The sequence below is a fragment of the Mauremys mutica genome, chromosome 1, assembly GCF_020497125.1.
Source record: "Mauremys mutica isolate MM-2020 ecotype Southern chromosome 1, ASM2049712v1, whole genome shotgun sequence".
Lineage (NCBI taxonomy): Eukaryota > Metazoa > Chordata > Testudines > Geoemydidae > Mauremys > Mauremys mutica.
In genome coordinates, this window is record NC_059072.1 from 113,372,870 (window position 1) to 113,394,050 (window position 21,181).

The 21,181-nt window shown below is 43.7% G+C and overlaps 1 protein-coding gene across 1 annotated transcript in view; it reads left to right on the forward strand.

The window, feature by feature from the left end:
• Window positions 1–20,181, forward strand: part of IL17RA (interleukin 17 receptor A) — a 43,385-nt gene extending 23,204 nt beyond the window's left edge. The window contains exons 3-13 of the mRNA XM_044991500.1: window positions 958–1,101; window positions 3,071–3,195; window positions 4,554–4,680; window positions 6,769–6,816; window positions 6,926–7,086; window positions 11,176–11,262; window positions 11,692–11,770; window positions 11,868–11,882; window positions 13,781–13,882; window positions 14,108–14,137; window positions 14,809–20,181. Coding sequence (XP_044847435.1) covers window positions 958–1,101; window positions 3,071–3,195; window positions 4,554–4,680; window positions 6,769–6,816; window positions 6,926–7,086; window positions 11,176–11,262; window positions 11,692–11,770; window positions 11,868–11,882; window positions 13,781–13,882; window positions 14,108–14,137; window positions 14,809–16,313 — 2,423 coding nt within the window. The 3' untranslated portion in view covers window positions 16,314–20,181. The remainder of the gene's footprint in view (window positions 1–957; window positions 1,102–3,070; window positions 3,196–4,553; window positions 4,681–6,768; window positions 6,817–6,925; window positions 7,087–11,175; window positions 11,263–11,691; window positions 11,771–11,867; window positions 11,883–13,780; window positions 13,883–14,107; window positions 14,138–14,808) is intronic.
• The last annotated feature ends 1,000 nt before the right edge of the window (window positions 20,182–21,181 follow it).

Sequence of the window (21,181 nt, forward strand, 5' to 3'; positions counted from 1 at the left end):
GATACTGTATAGTACTATTTTAATCAGAATGTTGTGTGGTAGTACGTTAGGTATTTAACATCTATGCAGTTACCTTTATTAATCAAACTTGTAATCTCATCTTAAAATGAAATCAGGTTTGACATGGCTTTTTTTTCCCATAAAGCCATGTTGGTTATATTCCCATCCAGAGGGCTCATTAAGTTAGCAAAACGTAAGAGCCAATGGCTGAAAGCTGAAGTTGTCATACTCAGACTAGAAATAAGGCAGAATTTTTTAACGATTAGAGTGAGTAACCATTGGAACAAATTGCCATAGGGATATGGTGGATTCTTCATCATGAAGTTTTTAAATCAAGATTAGACTTCTTTTTAAAACATATGAACTAGTTCAACAAGAAGTTATGGACTTGATGTAGGAATTACTGAGCAAAATTCTATGGCCTATTTTGACCAGGAGATCAGACTAGGTGATCATAATGTTCCCTTTTTTGCCTTAAAAATGTACAAAGAAAAATATTTTCCCCGGAAGATGACTCAAGATTTATAGTATTCATAGTTCATATAACATGGCTGGATCTACCTGCTCTCAGAACACGGCTTTCCACTACAAAAACTATGAAAGAAAATGTCAATGACCTTGCCAGCAGGGTTTACTGGTTTACAGCCTGTGGTCCGTGGACCTGCAGACTGTCTAAGGAGTCTGCGAAAGGTTGTTACCACCATAGAACAGTAGTTTTCAACCTGTGGTCCACAGGCACCTGGGGATCCAGAGACCTCTTTGGGTCCACAGACTAAGCTTTCCAAAGGGGTCCATGTCTCCACTTGAATTTTTTTAGGGGTCCACAAATGAAAAAAAGATTGAAGACCACTGCACTAGAGGAGGGCATGGTTGTATGCACTTGTGCAGGTCTTATGTCATCCAGCAGTGAGCCATGGTGGAAATAAGCTTAAGAAACATCTTTTATTTGACTGTCAGGTACCTGCATGGACCAGAGCTGGTTACAGGTTCTCCAATGGACTCCCTCTGCTCCAAGCGTTCTTGATGTCCACCCTGACATTTTCCATGATGAGGGAAAACTGCTCCCTGTGCTGCGGATAGAGTGGAAGGTGGCTACTGATGGTAAGTGATCGCTTAACATAGACATGGAAGGGGAGGTGCTTAGAGAGATTATAGAATCTCTGAAAGAGAGTGATGGGACTGTAGTGTTTGCGGTCATTCACTGGTTCAGCTGTGGAAGTTGAACTTTGAGATGAGTTTTGGACAGCTTGTCTACTGCGTCGAAAGACATGAAATGAGTAAAAGTTAGTGCAATTCTCCTTCCCTCATTACTTAGTCTTCAACAGAAATCAAACGCTGCTGTTAGAATGGAAGGGCAGCACTTAATGTGGAAAAATAAAGCACAATAGTGGTGCTTAACTTTACCAAGATGAGGGTGGGCTCCCAGTACAGTCAGATAAAGACCTGCAGTCCAAAGGCCTAAACTGGGATTGCTATAGTCTGATTTTTTTAAACAGGTTTATATTTCATAGATACTTTGAAAATCTCAACTACAGTACTGAGTGAGGTTTGTTCTAAACTGATCCTGAATATGCAGATGGAGCTTACAAACTAGGTTTACAAATGTGCACAGAATGATGGCAAAAGGAACTAGCTAGAAAACATTCCATTTACTAGAAGCTAAGAATTGTTTAAGGGTTGAAGGACTCATAATAGTAAAAAGACGTGTCTACAAAACCAGAAGTTGGGGAAGGCCTAATGGAAAGGAAAAGTGAGGGAAGAGTAGACTTATATTTGCTCTGCCTGGACCGACTCCTAGCCTGTACTATTCATAGCTTTATATTCCTTCTTGTACTATGAATAGTACAGGTTAGGAGTCGGTCCAGGCAGAGTAAATATGTCACTTTTGTGCAGTGCAGCTGTCTTGAATCCAGTGCAAGTTTCTTCCATTTGGGATAATCAAATCCAGTTCTTGTAATCCAGACTTCCTACATGCATGTGTGTCTTGGTTCTCACCAGAGGCTCTGTGAAATTCATGCCAGTGACAATAAAGGTTGGTGTTTGGGAACATGGCAAGTTTTGCCCTCCAGCTTTCTCCCTTCACTCTTCAAACATAGTTGATTTTCACAGACTTGGGAAATCTCCTTTGCACACACTAGTCAGCCTAACCTGACCATTGCTGGAGTCAGGATGAACAATACTAGGTGTCTGCTGAGTCAAGTGATGCACTCCAGAGTTGTCTGAGCATTGGTCTAACCACATTTTTGTACCACTATAACTACATCAGTTTATCAGAGGGTAGCCGTGTTAGTCTGTATCCACAAAAACAAAACAAACATTTTTTTTATATCAGTTTAAAAACAGATATAGTTAGAGGGTTGTACCATTTCAGTTTGGATGCAGGTATAAATGTGCTTATATTAGTATAATTTATTTCTGTACATTTCTGTACCTTTTATAACTGTGTCCCCATTAGAGGGTGGTACTGTTTGTATTCACCCACGAAAGCTCATACTCCAATACGTCTGATAGTCTATAAGGTGCCACAGGACTCTTTGCTGTTTCTAAAATAATAGTTATAATGGTACAAAAACTGCGTAGACCCACCCTGAGATGCAAGGCTGGAGGATGGGGGGGACTGGTTATAGCACTGAGATTCTCTGAGGTGAAGTTGGAGGGTTGGATTTATCTATTAGACGTACTTTCTGCTGCCTGCAGAAAGCTGCATGATGAATAAAATGGGACTTCTCAGACTCAGACCCTATCATGACCCCCGCATTCACCTACTTGCAGCCAGTCTCCTTAAGATCCCTCTCCAGAATCTTTCATGCCATTTCCCATGGCACTTCATTTAAGTGCCCCACAAACTGGTGCAGCAGTTTATGGGCTGCTCTTGTCATGTGAAGGTAGCTGACGGCAAGGGACTTAGTAAATCAGATGGGATAAAGTGAATGGGAGTGGACCTGTGACATATGCCAGGCATGCTGGCAATCTCTGGGGGTGGGGTGAGGTAAAATCTTTAGATTTGAAATTGCTAGAACAAAACTTTAACCTCTCCCTTTCACTCCTCCCTTTCCCCTCCCTCCCCCAGCAAGCATTCAGTATCTCCGGGGAGTGGAACTGGCTGTGCTGCAAGTGAACAATAATCAACAAATCTGTGCCCAGTTTGACTTTCAGAACAATCTGCCACTTCAGGTCCGTCCGGATGGAGGCCGGGTGAGTAAAGAGGGCTCTGACAAATGATTTTCTAACCCACAGCTTTGTTTCCTGTTCACTCAGTCAAATAGCAAAGCTTCTCCGTGAATAGCACAGAATGCTTAAACAGGAAGGATGGCCTTGTGATTAAGGCAGTGAACTTGAGACTCAGGAAGTCTAGATTCAATTTCCACCTCTGCCATTGACTTCCTCTGTGACCTTGGGCAAATCAGGTATTCTGTGCCTCAGTTCCCTGTCTGTAAAATGGGGACAATTTCAGTGCTCCCTTTTCCCACGTCTTCTGTCCTTTGGATTGTACCTTCCCTCCTGGGCAACTGGGACTATGTATTACTAAGGGCTGGGGCCGTGCCTCCCAGCGCTGGTCTACTGTCTACACTGGCAATTTACAGCACTGAAACTTGCTGCACTCAAGGGGGTGTTTTTTCACACCCCTGAGCGAGAAAGTTGCAGCGCTGTAAATTGCCAGTGTAGGACGAGCCCTATGTGTGTGTACATTGTCTAGCAGAGTGGAGCTTCTAGATGCTACTGCAATACAAATAATCTTGGCAATCATTGCTTCATCTATGGTAGTCATGGCATTTATAGTATAATTTTAATTCACTCTTTCCATATGCCCCAAAGCCCCAAATCCCTTTTTTTACCCACACCATGGAAGAAAGCACTGGGATAAGAGGGGTCTTTCCCCACCCCTTTTCATTCATTAAGGTCCTTATTCAGAGAGAGACTGAGGACAATAGTATATGCAGGTGCACAGTACCTCTTAGGATCAAGCCTAAGCGTGCTGTGGAGAAAAACTCTGGCCTACAGGAGCATAGTGACCTTCTCCAGAATTTTGACATCTTCACTGACGTAAAGAACATTGTGGGTAATGATATAGAAGTGAGAAACACCAAGGCAGAGCAATTGGCTATCCATATGACTACATACACTTACAGAGCACTGCAGAATTTATTCTGGCTTGCACAATTTCACTCATACAAATTGTACTGAAGGGTATAAATACTTTTTTTTTCCGTTAACTTCCCCATGATTACTAACCTCTCTTCAACCTGGAACATAACTGAAATCTGTCCAGACAATTAAGTGGTTTCTGGGTTGTGATTCTCCCATTTCAGCCCAGAGTTTCCATATAGTGATTTAGACCTCCCCAAAAGTAGCCTTACCCTTCCCATTCTGAACAGGCACATGGAGATGGGGCCAGGGGAATTCTGGACAGGTTTAATTAGCTTGGAGTCCATGTCTCACCCTAGCTGCCAAAAGAGATGAAGAATGGGGGGACAGAACAGGATCAGCTATTAATTTCAGTGCCTTGACAGATCATTGTCTGACAAAGACCCTATCCTCATCCTCTGTTTCAGTGGAACTTCACCTTCAACCGCTTTGAGGTGGAGCCTGGCCAGATGTACCAAGTGACTGTCCATCATCTGCCCAAACTGGGCACCAGTGGAGACCGCAACTGCAAATCCACATCTTACACGGTGCCTGGTAAGGGGTCCTCTGATGCCTTTTATTAAGCCTTCAGCTGGAAACATCAGTTTGCCAGTTCTGAGAATAGGCTTGTTTCCAAGCCAGACCAGATCAAACAAACTGGAATATGACTCATGAACAAGCATAGTTAGGGAGCTGGATTGCTGACAGAATTGTCAGACCTGCTCTCTTCTCCTACTTCAAAAAGTAAATGTTCAGTCCACGCTTTAACAGTGCTACTGTGGTTCCTCCACAAAGTACGTACACCAGGTCCTGTGCTGCAGCACACCATACCCTTCACATCTAGGCTTTCAGAAGCCTATGTAGTTAGTGTCCCATATCCCAAAAATATACGGCTCTGCTTGGGGAGTAGAGTGCAGAGAATAAACTTTCCCTCTGCAGGAGCCACTGTTACCAGAGTGAGACATGTGCACAAGTCATTATGTGTTCCATGAAAAGCTGGGCTGAAATTCTGTGGCCCAGTTCCTGGATTCTGCAGGGTTCCAATATGGTAAACTGGAAATTCTGCAGCAGTTCAGATAAGTTTTAAAAAAAATTGAGATTCAGAATTAAATATGAAAAATAATAACCAATACAATAGCCAGTCTGGGTGACCGTGTGGATTCTGGAGTAAATGCATTTTTGGGTGTTTCTGCTAAAATGCTCCGCAGTGAAATAAGTGGAAGTGACTCCTGTTGAGGTGAATGAGATAGTTCACACCTGTGAGCTAATCTTTCAGGCTCTCTACAAACTCAGAAACAGCACTGCATGCGTTTCATTTTGTCAGTTATTTTCACAACCAGGAGGGCTAAAAACATAAGCCAAAATTTTCAAACCAGAGTGCCTAAAATTAGGCTTCTAGAGTCATATTTTTAGGGAAAGATTTTCAAAGGCAAAATTGGAGATGGGCAGTCAACTCCTGGTGACTCAGTAGGATGAGGTACCTAACAGCCCTTTGTGCCTTTGAAAATTCCCCCCTAAAAAGATTTATCACAGGAACTCCACTGACTACACTGGCCACTTTTTATTTAGGCTCCTAAAATTTGATTTAGGACCCTAACTTAAGCACCTAGGCTTGAAAATTTGCCCATAATTTATTTTAATAGGAGTTTAAATTCTGAACACAGTTCTGCTGCAAAGAACATAAGACCATAAGAATGGCTGTACTGGGTTAGACCAAAGGTCCATCTAGCCTAGTATCCTGTCTACCGACAGTCGCCAATGCCAGGTGCCCCAGTGGGAGTGAACCTAACAGGTAATGATCAAGTGATCTCTCTCCTGCCATCCATCTCCACCCTCTGACAAACAGAGTCTAGGGATACTATTCCTTACCCATCCTGGCTAATAGCCATTAATGGACTTAACTTCCATGAATTTATCCAGTTCTTTTAAATGCTGTTATAGTCCTAGCCTTCACAACCTCCTCAGGTAAGGAGGATGAATTTTGCAGCGAATCTGCGGTGTGAAATCACAAAACTCACAGGACCCTGAGTGTGCAGTTGGGAAAGCAGGGTAGGCTCTAGGTCAGGGGTAGGCAACCTATGGCACGGCACACGAGCTGATTTTCAGTAGCACTCTCACTGCCCAGGTCCTGGCCGCCGGTCTGGGGGGGCTCTGCACTTTAATTTAATTTTAAATGAAGCTTCTTAAACATTTTAAAAACCTTATTTATTTTACATACAACAATAGTTTAGTTATATATTATAGACTTATAGAAAGAGACCTTCTAAAAATGTTAAAATGTATTACTGGCACGCGAAACCTTAAATTAGAGTGAATAAATGAAGACTCGGCACACCACTTCTGAAAGGTTGCCAACCCCTGGAATAGTCCTTTCCCACTAGAAAGTTTTGTCCTGGAATGATCCATAAAAACATGACCTGAGTAGAGAAGATGGTCCACACTTGGACAGCAGTGATGTACTGCTTTTAATTATTATGGTTAATGACTAATTACTCTGGTTATGGCTGCCCTGAAACAAAGGGCTCCATCCTTCTAAAGTAGACTAAAAATTATCTGACTTCTAATGAGAATGTGTGTTCAACACTCTGAATTTAAGTGTAACATTTCTGTGCAAAGACCTAACAGACTGTCTTTTTGCTGCAGATTGCAGGGACCCTGTGATGAAAACAACCATGCCATGTATGCAGACAGGTAAAGTGGGTCTGTCTCAGTCTGTTAGAACTTTGGGAGCTGAGAGGTGGCCCATTTTGAATGCTTCTGAAATTTTTTGTAATTCTGGGATATTTTACACTACCTGCAGGCAGCCTGTGGGAGCCCAGTATTGATGGCAAAAGTCTAGATGACAGTTCTCTGTTGGTGAGTTTTAACCCAGGGATGGAGTCAGCCCGATACCGGATCCATGTGACCAGTTTCCCAGATGAGGAAAAGCAATGTAGAGAGACCACACGTGATATTTATGAGGTAATCATCTTCCCTCTCACATTTCTGCTGACACAAACCAAAACTGAAAAAAATGGTTACTTACCTTTCTGTAACTGTTGTTCTTCAAGATGTGTTGCTCATATCTATTCCAGTTAGGTGTGTGCACGTGCTGCATGCACGGATGTCGGAAACTTTTTCCCTAGCAGCTACCCGTCGGGCTGGCTGGGGAGCCCCCTGGAGTGGCACCGATATGGCATTCTATACAAGACCTTACCGGCCCGACCCCGCTTCAGTTCCTTCTTGCCAGCTACTCTGACAGAGGGGAAGGCGGGTGGCAATGGAATAGATATAAACAACACATCTTGAAGAACAACAGTTACAGAAAGGTAAGTAACCGTTTTTCTTCTTTGAATGATTGCTCATATCAATTCCAGTTAGGTGACTCCCAAGCCTTACCTCGGAGGTGGGGTTGGAGTCAAGGAACTGCAGATTGGAGGATTGTTCTTCCAAAGGCCACATCATCCTGAGTGTGCTGGACGATGGCATAGTGGGACGTAAAGGTGTGAACCGAAGCCCACGTGGCAGCCCTGCAGATTTCCTGGAGAGGAGTGTGTGCCAGGAAGGCAGCTGATGACGCTTGAGCTCTCGTAGAGTGAGCTGTAACAGCAGGCGGAGGGACGTTTGCCAGGTTATAGCAAGCACAAATGTACCCGGTGATCCACGAAGACATTCGTTGAGAGGAAACGGGGGCACCTTTCATCCGCTCCACAATGGCAACAAACATCTGGGTTGTTTTATGAAAGGGCTTTGTTTGGTCTATATAGAAGGCGAGTGCCCTTCTAACGTCAAGAGAATGGAGACGTTGTTCACGAAGGTCAGCAAGCAGTTTTGGGTAGAAAACCGTTAGGAAGATATCCTGGCTCACATGGAAGCGGGACACCACTTTTGGTAGGAAGGCCCAGTGAGGTCTTAGTTGAACTTTATCTTTATGAAAGACGGTATAGGGCGGCTCACACGTGAGAGCCCGTAGTTCGGACACCCGACATGCGGAAGTGATGGCCACTAGGAAGGCGACCTTTCAGGAGAGGTAGAGAAGTGAGCAGGAGGCCCGCAGCTCAAAGAGAGGGCCCATAAGGCAAGAAAGGACCGTGCCCCAGAGCCCCACAGGGCAGTCATTGATGGGACTGCCCTCAACTACTAAACTACTCTAAATACTGTAGGAAACACTTAATCCTAACTAATAACAATTAATGACAATCAAGATAAGAGATGCTAGGGATAAGTGGAGCACTTGATGAGACAAGAGACCACTGTTCCAACAACTGTCACAGGCGGTAAGAAGGAACTGAAGGGGGGTCAGGCCGCCAGGGTCTTATACAGAACGCCATATTGGTGCCACTCCAGGGGGCTCCCCTAACCGGCCTGATGGGTAGCTGCTAGGGAAAAAGTTTCCAACATCCGTGCACGCGGCGTGCGCGCACACATAACTCGAATTGATATGAGCAATTACTCGAAGAAGAACCCCTTTTCCACATTCGCTCAACAATTGGCATGAGCCCCAATCCAGGGAGAGCTCATGAATACAACTGAGTAGTTATTTCCTAAGAACTGTTTTTGTGAATTTATTTTGAATTTGCTTGGGGAATTTTACTCCTAGGGGGCTGGGGAGTGAAGGATCAAGTTTCAGAGAAGAGCTACAAGAAAAATTAAAGGATTAGAAAATATGCCTTATTGAGGGACTCAAGTAGCTCAACCTGTTCAGTTTAGCAAAAGAGATTGAGGGGTAATTTGATCAGTCTAGAAATACCTACATGGGGGGAAAAAAAATTAACAGGGCTCTTCAGTCTAGCAGACAAAGATCCAACGGTTGGAAGTTGAGGCTAAACAAATGCAAACTAGAAAGAGGTTGCACACTTTTAACAATGAGGGTAATTAACCACTGGAACAATTTACCAAGGCTTGTGGTGGATTTTCCATCACTGGCACTTATTTAAATCAAAGTTGTATGTTTTTCTAGCAGATATGCTTTAGTTCAAATCGGAATTAATTCAGAGAAGTTCTGTTGCCTGTGTTACACAGAAGGGCAGACTAAATGATCAGTAGTCCCTTCTGGCCTTATCTATGAAGTTTGACTCTCAAAAGAAGAATCCCAAATACCAGTGTTGGGGTCTGCCCATTCTGGGGAACTTGTGGGGAAAAAATTCCTGAAAACTGATGCTATTTCCCATGCCTATGGCAAGGTTGTAGGTGTAGTCTGTCCCATTCCTTCCATTTCCAGCATCCCATTTACTCTCTCTGTATTGATGCATATTAGGATCACTAATGTGGCATGTACAGCTAAAGATATCGGGCAGAGGTATAAGGCCCAACTTAAAAACAGGCCCTGCCAGTTGTCATAAGTAGAGCTCTGTGTCTGTCACAGAGGTCACGGATTCCGTGATGTCCTGTGACCTCCATGACTTCTGCAGCAGCCGGTGTAGCTGACCTAGGGCCGCCCAGCCAGCTGGCCCCAGAGCCAGCTGCTCAGGCAGCCCTGGGGACAGCCACACTGGCCGCTGCTAGAATGGCTGTGCAGCCAGATGCTTGGGCGGTCTCACAGCCAGCGGCACCAGCCGCTACTCTGGCGGCCCCGGGGCTCCCTCCCCCCGGCAGTGGCCAGAGCAGCAGTGGGCCCCCTGGGGCTCTGTACCCCTTGGCGAGGGCCTGAACCATGGCATGCCACCAGCTTTCCCCCACAGTGCCCCCCGCTCCAAGATTCAATCATGAGTATTTTTAGTAAAAGTCATGGACAGGTCACGGGCGAAAAACAAAAAATCATGGCACCATGACCTGTCCATGACTTTTACTAAAAATACTTATGATTGAATCTTAGCCTTAGTCACAAGGAGTATTATCCCCGAGGATATCAGTTGTATTCCATAGTCCCTAGATGTCAATCACTTGCCAGTTTTAATCACCCAAGTAGCAGTGCAAAGACTGCTGTATTTAGTTTGAAGCTAAACAAAAGTTTGCACATTAAACATTTTAATCCTTGCTTATTAAAGAACCTTAGTAAAAACATTAAGGTTGTTTAGTACCACCTTAACTTTGGGAGTCTCTGACTTAGGTGCTTAACCACACAAACTTAATACCAGAGCTGGGCAAAACTTTTTGACAAAAAATGAAAACTTGGAGACACCAAAACATTTTGAAAATTTGTCAATTTTGAATTGTTTCAGATTTAAAAAAAAAACAGAAGTCCAAAAAAATCAAAATATTTTGTTTTGACACTTTCTAAACAAAATGCTTTGAGTTTTTTGTTCAAAATGAGTTTTTGAAATGTCCTTTAATTTTATTTTAGAATAAAGATTAAAAATCCTCAAATCAAAATAAAATGTTTTGTTTGACTTGAAACCATTTTTTCATTTTTATTTTTTTTCAGAATTGCCAGCGAACCAAAAAGTCTGTTTGCCCATCTCTACTTAATACATGTATTCAATTAAGGGAGTATTATAACTAAGGCTAAGATTTTGTCTCAGATATTTTTAGTAAAAATCAGGGACAGGTTATGGGCAATAAAGAAAAATTCATGGAAGCCCGTGACCTGTTCCTGACTTTTGCTAAAAAATATCCATGACAAAATGGGAAGGGGCTGGGCAGATGCCGGGTGGGTGAGAGTTCCAGGGCCGCCCCCAACTGCGGCCGGAGAGCTGCAGGGTTCCCCCACTTCCACTCCCACGCCAGCCGGGGAGCTGCAGGGGTCCCCCCCTGCCCACAGCAGCTGGGAGCTTGGGGACACCGCTTCCTCAGGTGGCAGGGGTACCTCACAGCTCTCTGCCACTGCGGGACTCTGCAACTCCTAGCTGACAGGGCTGAATTCACAGATTCTGTGACCTCCGTGACTAAATCGGAGCCTTAATTATAATATGCATGTCCCACTGCTTGTTGCTATGGGACCCTCACTATATTATTCTTCTGTAGGGCTGCTCTCAGCTCCTATTAAAGTCTATTATAAACTCTCCCTGTGCCTAGCACTGTAACATTTTGTGACCCACATACTCCCACTGCTCTCATCCTCATTTTCCCTCCCTTCTTCAGATCTTTATGCCATTTTCTTCTGCCTTCCCTTGTAATCCTTTTGTCTGTTAGCCTCTGCAGAGCGGACAGCAGCACCGTGTGAATGTCACTGTCAAAATCGAGAAAAACTTAAAAGCCTGTTGCAGATACAAAGTACAGGTAGGATCTAAATTCTTTTCAAGGGAGGAGAGGGGGAGTGGTGAACAGTCTCTGACTATTAGGTTGTTTGTACAACACAGAGCTCTGTCCATGATTAATCCCCAGTTGCCCAGGAAAAATTAGGTACACTTCTGAAAGAACATCATACACATAGATGAATTCTCTCTAGACAGTGGTTCATCCTTACACATTTTCCCCACACTAATCACTCCTGAGAGAGACTGGGACTGACATAGCTGTTAGGCACCCCAATGGCCAGTTCTTGTCTGTGTATATGGAGTAGTCCCAGAATCTGTAATCCTTTAACACCTTGGAGAGTAAGTGGGATTATAATCTTTGTCTCAAAATTTGCAATGGGAGACAGGGTAAAAAAGCAAGTTAGTTACTTCCAGTACTGTTTTCTTATTTCCTGATTTGTTTCAACTCCAGATTCAACCATTCTTTACCATTTGTGGCACCGACTGTCTGAGACATTCTGCTGTCATCCCATGTCCCTCCGTTGCTCCAAGTGAGGACTCCTTTCCTCTATATTTGATTTGCATTATTTTACAGGTGATAGCTGAGCCTTGATCTAACTTTCTGTTCTGTGTTTGATTCCTTTGCAGCTACACAACCTGCAGGTAAGACAATAACTCATTCCTATTCCTATTAAAATTTTCTTTGTGGTTATTTTCCTCTATATGTAGTATAGATAATAAACTAACTTTGCTTGCATGTGAGACAATACATGCAAGGTGTGGGATTATTCTAAGGAGTCACCCTGCTATACGCAGGCTTTAGGTGTGTTCACTCCAGAATGCAGAAATCTAACAGAGCTGCCTTATTTTGTATTAAAAGAGAGAGCTTGTATACAATATATACAATGTGCATCTTTTCTTAAAGGAACTATTTGTTTAGAAGTATGTCTCTTAAAAGAAAACCAATGTGTGATCGGAGGGAGCATGACTTACTTTCTGTTTTGCTCAGCAGTTTGAATTTACACAGTTAAAAGGTCCATGTGACATACAAGGGTACAATACAGACTAATTAGCAGCTATGTCATCCCTGACCAGCAACATTGGGTGCCTTACAATGCCTTGATGAAGTAGGTCACAGTCTTCCATCACATAAGCCACACTGAGTGTCTGTGTGTAACGGCAGCCTACCAGCCACACTTGGGTTACACTCTGCCTCTCACTAGCCTTGGTTATTCTGCATAGTGACCCCAACACTCATGCCAGTCTTAAATTCCGCCCCCAGAAATGTATGTCCTGTACAGCCCAGCCCTCTCCTGGACAGTATAAGTTATATTTAAAGTCCCTTATCTCTTTAAAAGGAATAATATACACACAACTTGCCACCCCAAATGGAGTTTCCCAGACAATTCAATTAAAACACTGCATTAGAAAACAATAAAACAAGTTTATTAACTACAGAGATTTTAAGTGAACATAAGTAATTAGGCATAAAAGTCAAAATGGTTACAAGAAAAATAAAGACAAAATGCAACTGATGCCTAACTTAACAAACTATGTTAGATTCAAAGCAAAGTTTTTTCACCACATGCCTTCAGCAGTCTTACTGCTGACCAAACTTCTTGGGTCACGACCTCTTCTTCCAGAATCTAGTAAATGCTTCCTTTGTTGCTTCAGGTGCTGGGAATGGGTAGGGACATGTTTGTACTTCCTTTTTATAGTTTCAGTCCCCCACTTGAAAAACATTTCCAGCTAGATACCAGGAGACAAAAGGGCCATGTCATGTATGGGGAAGGATGTTCCCTGCTGCTTTTTCCTCACCTGTTGGAGATTCTTTTGTTTCTCTTCCTGCTTGATGTCTGTTTGCTGCTTAAATGCATATTAAGCAAAGCAACCAGGCCTGTCTTAAACAAAGGAATATTTCCCAACTTCTGCTTGGAGCATGTGGTGTTAACACCACACAGTGGAATCTTATAAAATCACATAGACTGTTGCCACACACATTTTATCAGGACAATATTGATCAGCAAACGAATTTTCAAATGATACCTTACTAAACATGCCTTGTACAAAAATTATTACAGTCATGTGTAGGGTGTGGACACAGGTACATTCTGTCACAGCTTGTCACATATTTTATATATATATGTGTATACAGTTTGGGTTGTTTTTTCTACTGTTTAAAACCCTCTTATCAGGCTGTGATAGCTCAAGCAGCTAAATGGAATCTTTCCCAAATTTCCAAAAGAATTTGCCTCTGGGCTGAACAAATATGAGACATTCATCCCAAAGGAGTTTAAAAAAAAAAAAAAAAAAAAAAAGAGAGAGAGAGTTAAGCATCTGAAAATAGGAGTTTAAGCGTTCTCAGCCATAACTGCTGTGTTGCTACTTTGGTTCTATAAGGAGGAATTAGTGGGTTTCCTTCTTCCTGCTACTTCCCAGTATTTTTGAGGACAGGGTGCTGCTGTTCACCTGGCTTCTGGTGTTCAGTACAGCATTTTGTTGCTGGATGAGACTCCTTAGCCATTAAAGTTGTGTCTTATTCTGCTCTTCTTGTGCCATAGATGATCCGATTATGTGGCTATACTGGTGTATCACTGGCATCTGTATTTTACTGGTGGGATCGGTCATAGCTGGTGCTATTTACATGACCCGAAGACAAGTAGGTAAGGACGATGTCAGCTGGGGAGTGAGACTCAGAGGCATGTTTGTGCCGCTCCCTCATTTCTCTTCATTTACTTCCCTGAATCCTTGTGGGATGCTCTGCCATCAGGGAACTGCCAGTACAAATTTTTCTTTCAGCCCACTCTAAGGTGTTTGCTTTCTGGTCTTTGAAGGGCACAATCTAAAAACATAATTTAGATTTGACCATGTATTTTTTTCTCTTTCAGGCCGCCAGCACAGGAAATATAGCAGCCATGGTAAGAGATACTTTCTATGCTGTAGGAGAGTCCCTTCATGCTGCACATTCTAGGAACCTACCTTAACTGCCCTTTGGAGTCCATACTAGGATTAATTTGCTATTGATGTTTCTTGATACCAAAATATTGCTCTGCAACTTTAAAGCTGTTTTCTTTAACCAAAAGGGACTTATGGGACACTAGCAGCCTTGGATAGAGAACAACCCAGGTGTGAAGCTTTTGCCTTCCCCCAAGGGGCTGCTGCTTTATCTAATGAAATCCTTTGGAAACTATGGATCTGCACATGAGATGAGAATGGACTGTGACTACATTTGTCCATCTGTGTGTCCTAGAGCTAAGCTTGATTGCTTGGGGACCTGTCAGGACAGGGAGCTCAGCTTTCGCTTGCAGGCTTGAGGAGGGCTTTTAGAGTTGCTTGGCTTTTTCACTAGAATAAAATGGTGGCTGAGAAAGCGCTCTTTCTTTTTTTTGCTTGTGGTAGAACATCAGGAGAGGGAGGAGGGGCCATGTCAAAGGGCCATGTCTCTGGCTTTGTGAAGGTTGGATCTTGCTATGTTGTATTTATCCGTGCGGTGTGTCCTTGGTCAATTAATTGCTTCTGGATTACCCAGAGACTGCTTCAGCAAATGTTATTGGAATGAACAATTGTACTTCTTTTTACCTTTTTTCAGAGCTGTTACCTCCACAGCTGACTCCACCATCCCTGAGGCCCCGGAAGGTTTGGATTGTGTACTCTGCTGACCACCCACTCTATGTGGATGTGGTGCTAAAGTTTGCCCAGTTCTTGATCACAGTCTGTGGTACTGAGGTAGTCCTGGATCTGCTGGAAAAGCGTCAGATTTCAGAGATCGGGGCCTTACCCTGGCTTACTCGACAGAAAAAGGAAATGGAGGAGCTATCTTCAAAGATAATCATTTTGTGTTCTCGGGGCACCCGGGCCAAATGGCAGGCTATGCTTGGGAAGGAGGGAACAGCTGTCTCTCTCAAGCAAGATCAGTGGCAGCCTACTGGAGACATGTTCACTCCGGCCTTGAATTTGATCCTGCCAGACTTCAAGAAGCCAGCTTGTTTTGGCATGTATATAGTCTGCTATTTTGAGGGCATAAGTGAGGATAAGGATATTCCTGACCCATTCAATGTCACATCCAAGTACCAGCTGATGGACAGGTTTGAGGACATTTACTTTCTGATCCAGGATATGGAGAAGTTTGAACCAGGGCGGATCCATCAAATCCAGGAGATCACCGCTGAAAACTACGCTGAAAACTCCAATGGCTGGAAGTTGAAGGAGGCAGTACAGACATTCCAGGAATGGCAGGCAAAGCACCCTGATTGGTTTGAGAGAGAGAACATGTGCTCAGAAGATGAGGAGTCTCTGGACAAGGAAATACCAGAAGAATTCATGCCGGGTAATGAAGAGGTAATTAAAAAACAGCAGCTGCATTTTCAAGAGCCTGATCCCAATGGTTGTTGTGCAATTAGCCTCCATGTGAATGAAGATGAGGGTGGAAATTTTAAACTGCAGCTTCAGCTTAATCCACAGTGGAATCCAACTTTCCAGACACTGATGATTCCCGTGGATGAGGCACCTCCAGTTCAGATGGTGGAGCCAATTTCTATTACAGAAGGTAAAAATGCAGCTAGTCATCAGGTGATGACCAACACAGACTGGATGGAAGGAATCCCTCTGCTGGAGACTAGTGTCCCAATGAGGAACAGCATCATCCCTCATGATGATTTTGATGTCCCATCATCAGACAACCAGAGATTTGCAGATCACCTCCCAAATGAAATGAGGCAGGAGCTGGAGGGGTTAATGTACTCTCTTTACCAGCAAAGTGTCATTCCTTCTGCGTCATCTCTCCATCAAGAAGATGCTGAAGAGCAGCAGCAGCAGGTGGTTTTCAATAACCCTTGCAAAGATCAGAGACAGTCAGTGCAATCAGACCAGGGCTACATCTCCAGATGTTCCCCTTTGCCTCCTGATGATCTGGTGGAGGAAGAGGAGGACCAAGAACAGGAAAACAAGATGCCTTCTCAGTATCTCCCTCCAGAGGTCTTGGACAGTCTAAAGAGCCTCCAACAGAAGCTGCTTTTCCAGGAAATTCAGCAGAAATCTGTCTGGGAGCACATGGGTGGGATGATGGACACAGGTCATTGTGCAGCAGACTCTTAGACTCTCTGTCCAGGACCATCCCATTTGAAAAATAGGGCTCGAGGATGGTAGTGTGTATAATTTCAGCACTCTTCTTCAAGCAGTCACCTCATCCTTGTAAAACAAGGGTCCTATGTTCTAATCGGTAGGAAATCTCTAACTGATGCATATCACCCAGAGGCAGACTTGCCAAGTGAATACAGTATGGTCCACCTACCTATACCTCTTAGAGCACAACTGTTACCTCCCAATCTATCTCTGAGTGGAGGAAGATGACAGCAGTGTTAGTCCCCTGCATGTGCTGTGGAGGAATTGGTACTAAATCTGTGTGTAGAATCCTCTGTGAACTAATTACAGGCAAATTATTGTGGTCCATCAGGCTGCATCTCTCAGGATGCCTGTCACACTATCATTCCAGGTTACTGTAGAGGACTAAAGTCACGGTTCTGGAGGAGAGGGTAAAGACTGATTCTGATATCAGAGTTTATTAGCTAAGCTTTATTGTAAATGCAGTAGTAAGTAATTCATACCTCAGATCACAACCAGTGATGACTACGGCCCTACCAAATTCACTGTCCATTATGGTCAATTTCATGGCCACAGGATTTGAAGATTGGTAAATTACACATTTTCAGATGTTTAAATCTGAAATTTCACAGTGTTGTAACCGTGGGGGTCCCGACTCCAAGCGATTTGTGTGCGTTGTGGGGGAGGGGTGTCGCAAACCTGTTGTAGGGGAGGTCTTGGGATTGTCACCCTCACTTCTGTGCTGCCTTCAGAGCTGGACTGTCCCTCCCCTGCCCACTCAGAGCTAGGAGCCCCTTTTGCTGGCGCGCTCCTAGGAACAAGGGGACATCAGATTTCACGGGGAAGGGCTTATTTCACAGTCCATGTCGTGTTTTTCATAGCCATTAAATTGATAGGCCCTAGTGATGACAGATCCCAGTAGACCCACTTGTGATAGTACCTGGGTGCTGGGATTTTCTAATGCATTACACATGTTGGCATTGGCATACTTGCCTGGCCATTAAGCAGCAGAGCAGGATGCTGAGCAATAATTGGGATGAACATTTTTAAGTGGGTAGTTTTGTCTCCTTGGTACTTTCCCCTCAACCCATGATGAGTGGAAGACACTTGAAAAGCAGCAATACCGAAGATGTAAGCTTGGTCGTCAGAAAATGGGATAGGAGCTTGCAGTGTAATTACAGCAGAAAAAAGAATGTGCTTTGGGGCTGCATATGGTCTTCACATAATAGATCAGGGAGGAAATGTGTTTTTTCTGTTGCACTGATAGTTCTAACCATGATATTGTATTCTTTTCTGGGCATCTCAATATCAGGAAGACTTCAAATTGGAAATATGGTGAGAAAAGCAGTAAACACAAATAAGGGTCTGAAAGACTGGAAGGAAAAATTAGTAGTAAACAGGGCTGTCAATCACATTTAATGGCTGTGATTAACTGAAAACAAAATGAACATTTTAAGCCTGTAGCAGGGGAGCTGAAAAAGCCTCAGCCTGCAGCTCCATGGGCAGCAGGGGAAGGATTAAAGGAACCCCAGAGTGCAGCTCCCCAGGCATTGGGGGAGGGGTTGAAAAAGGCCCAGCCCACAGCTTCCCAGGTAGCAGGAGGGCTGGAGCCCTGTGCCCTGAGGGGGCATGGGCAGCAGGTTGCATGGGCTGGGGGAGGCTCTGCCTCCTCAAACAGCCAGGCGTGGCCCCACCCCCTGCTTACCACCGCTCCCCACGTGCTGCTTCAGTCCTCCAGCCCCCAGTGCTCTGGCTGGGGCCGCCTGCCTTCCCGCGCTCTGGGGTGGGGGGTGCTGCGGCCGCCTGCGCTCCAGGATTGGTGGGGTCGGGGGCTGCACACTACCCGCCTTCCCAGCACTCCGGGGCCACCCGCTTTGCTGATGCTCCTTTGGGACTGGGGCGGAGGGGGACTATCCTGGGGCAGGACTGGGATAGTGGCCACGGTGGGAGGGGCTCAGCTCCAGTGGGGCAGGAGGGGGGGCCTCAGGCAGAAGGGATTGAGGACTAGCCTCCCCCAACCGGCAGTTCACATGCTGCCCATGCAAGGGAGGCTGAAGCACCGAGCGGGACAGAAACCCAGAGCCCCCAGCCCTGATCCTATATTTGAAAATATAGAAAACCCCAAAAAATATTTATATAAATGGTATTCTAATATTGTTTAATAGTGTGATTTAAACTGCAGTTAATTTTTTTAATCACTTGACAGCCTTAGTACTAAGCATAGCTTGAACATATGTTGCCTAAGGGTGGGGAATATAACCAACAAGTGGGGGATGCTGGAGTGAAACCAATATAAGATGATCCCTGGAGATGTAACTAGTATTAACGTAAATTTGAACAAAGGAAGTTCAGGCTAAACATTGAAAAAAAATTCCTAGTAGTGGAGACTGCGGAGTCGTCTCCCACAAGTAGTGCTGGAAACTTCATCAGTTGAGAGATTTCAAAACTGGTTTTAACAAACTAGGAGAACACTCTGTAGTGAACAATCCAGCACTGTCCCTTGTGGGATGGGCTAGATAGAAAAGTAAACTTATTTAAAGCTGGAGATTACCCCATGCACTGCGGCAGCTTGTTCAACTCAGCCAACCAGGGAATGGCTTTGAGGAGTGTAAGCCCCCAACCCAAAGTGCCTTTTTTCCTCTCCCATGTTAGGATCATACAAGACTGCTGCCTTTCCACCTTGCTAATTGCACATATCGGACAAGATGTAATCTTATGTCTTGTATTTACATGAAGCATTTGTCCATTCCTGAGATGGCTGATTTTCTTCAGCCTATGCTGATTACATCTGAACAACTTCTAGTATTTTGTTTTTATATAATTTATACATTGGCTTTTCAAATGAAAGTTTTGAGAAGCTATTACTCCACATTGCCACTTTTGCCTATGCAACCAATACAATGATATATTTTTATAACTGATTGTATCTAGTTTTTTCCTAATTTTCTTTTTTAATTAAAGGAATAATATACTTTCAGAAGATGCTCACACTGAAATGATTAAAGGATCTAGAATGTCCTCCTTCATTTGATCTTCACCTATGCAGGACACTTCCTCCTAGAACTCAAAACAAAGCACTGAAGTATGAAATTGAGCCAGTCATGAAATGCCAAAATGTTGAGGAACAAGGGTGCCACCTGGGACAAGGGGAGGGAGGGAAACCCCTCATTGAAAGTTGCCTTCCTCACAAAAATATTTGTCTGTGGAATTTGGTTAGCTGAATGTAGGACCATCAGCAACCAGAACTGTCCATCTGCCTGTACAGCCACACAGCAGCAAACAGAAAAGCTCCTGCAAATAACAATGCTCAGGACCAGGAGCTATCTTCATTTTATGTTTTGTATAGGGCCAAACGTGCGTTGGGACTAAACAAATAAATAGCACTGAGCTCAACATGCTCTACGATCATTTATCCCTATGACCACTGAGGGGGAAATAAATGTTACTGCTGTTAGAGATGGGGAAAGTAAGGTGCCAGAAGTGCCTTTTTTTAATGCTGTTGCTTTGTTGTAAGCCATGAAGACTTCACAATTACCTGTACGGTTTGTGTTTGTTTTTGGTAAGTCCCTTTCAAGTAATATCTTAAACTGTGCTGAGCTCAGAGGAGAAGTGCTGCCTGAACTGTGTTCTTGACTTGCTTATATCCTTCTCAGGTAGTTGTCCTTTTAGGTTGAAATTTCTCATTGTTTCTGAGTGAGGAAGTGAATGTTGAAGAAAATCCATTGTCGCTTTTAAGTAATCAAACGGGGAGGGCAAATAGTTTTTAGTGAACATTTTAATGTAAACTATTAGCATTTAGTTTGTGAACGTGCCCTGCAATACCCAAATCAACACACTGATGATAAACTCAAAGGGAAAGACACACACTTGGTCACAAATGTCTAATTTTATTTTAAGAACAATCTCATTTATTAAAAAATACAAACTCAGATTGATGCTAGTGGGGATGCCAAGCCTCCTTGTGCCACAGGCTGTATCTTTTCTCTAACTTCATTTTCCCCTCCCTTGGGTGATCACCTCTTACTGTTTGCTAGCCTCTTAAGTGCGGTCCCTGGACAGAACAACTCCCCTAACCAGTTGAATTCTGGTGCAGGGATAATTTGCACACTAGCGTATGTCAGAGTGGATGCTTAGAGGCCTTTATCTTCATATGGCAGATCGTGGTTTAGCAAAATTACTCACTTAAGCCAATAATTAGAGTAGGGTGGGCAGATGTGGGTGGAGAAAAGGGCCTGCATGGAAGGTGGGGTGGGGGCATAATTTTCAAAGTGAATATACTCATTCAGCAGAACAAGGTGGGGGGGGGGTTAAAGAGAGGGGAGTTGCAGAAAACTATGGCAGGCTTATAAACAGAAAAGAAATGTAAGAGCTTTAACATTTAGGTATTTGTTTCGTAAGTGGTAATACAGCTGCCAATTTTGCCTTCAAGGTGTTTCCGTCAAGTCAGATACTAACAAAGCTGCATGTTAGCCAAACTGCTGCTAATTAGGTTGGCGGGAGGAGGAGGTCAGGACACAATGGCAGATACTAGGAACAACTCCATATACTAAAGAGAATAAAACTTCTACAGAGCAATCTATAGCAAAATATATATATTCTGGACCTCTTCAGTATGCTCAACTCTACTGTGAATCAGAGAACAAATGTAACCTTAAGAGTAATGCACTGTTTATAAAATCTTGTCATGTTGATACTAGATTTAAAAAAACTTGCCATCTGAATAGTTAAATGTCCAATATGCCATTTTCACACCAGTGTCTGTTAGGTGGGGGAAGGCACTTGCTGTTGAAACAGCAGCTCCATTGCAATTGATAGCTATGGTGAATTAGTATCAAAGTCAGAGTTATACTAACAATTCTGCT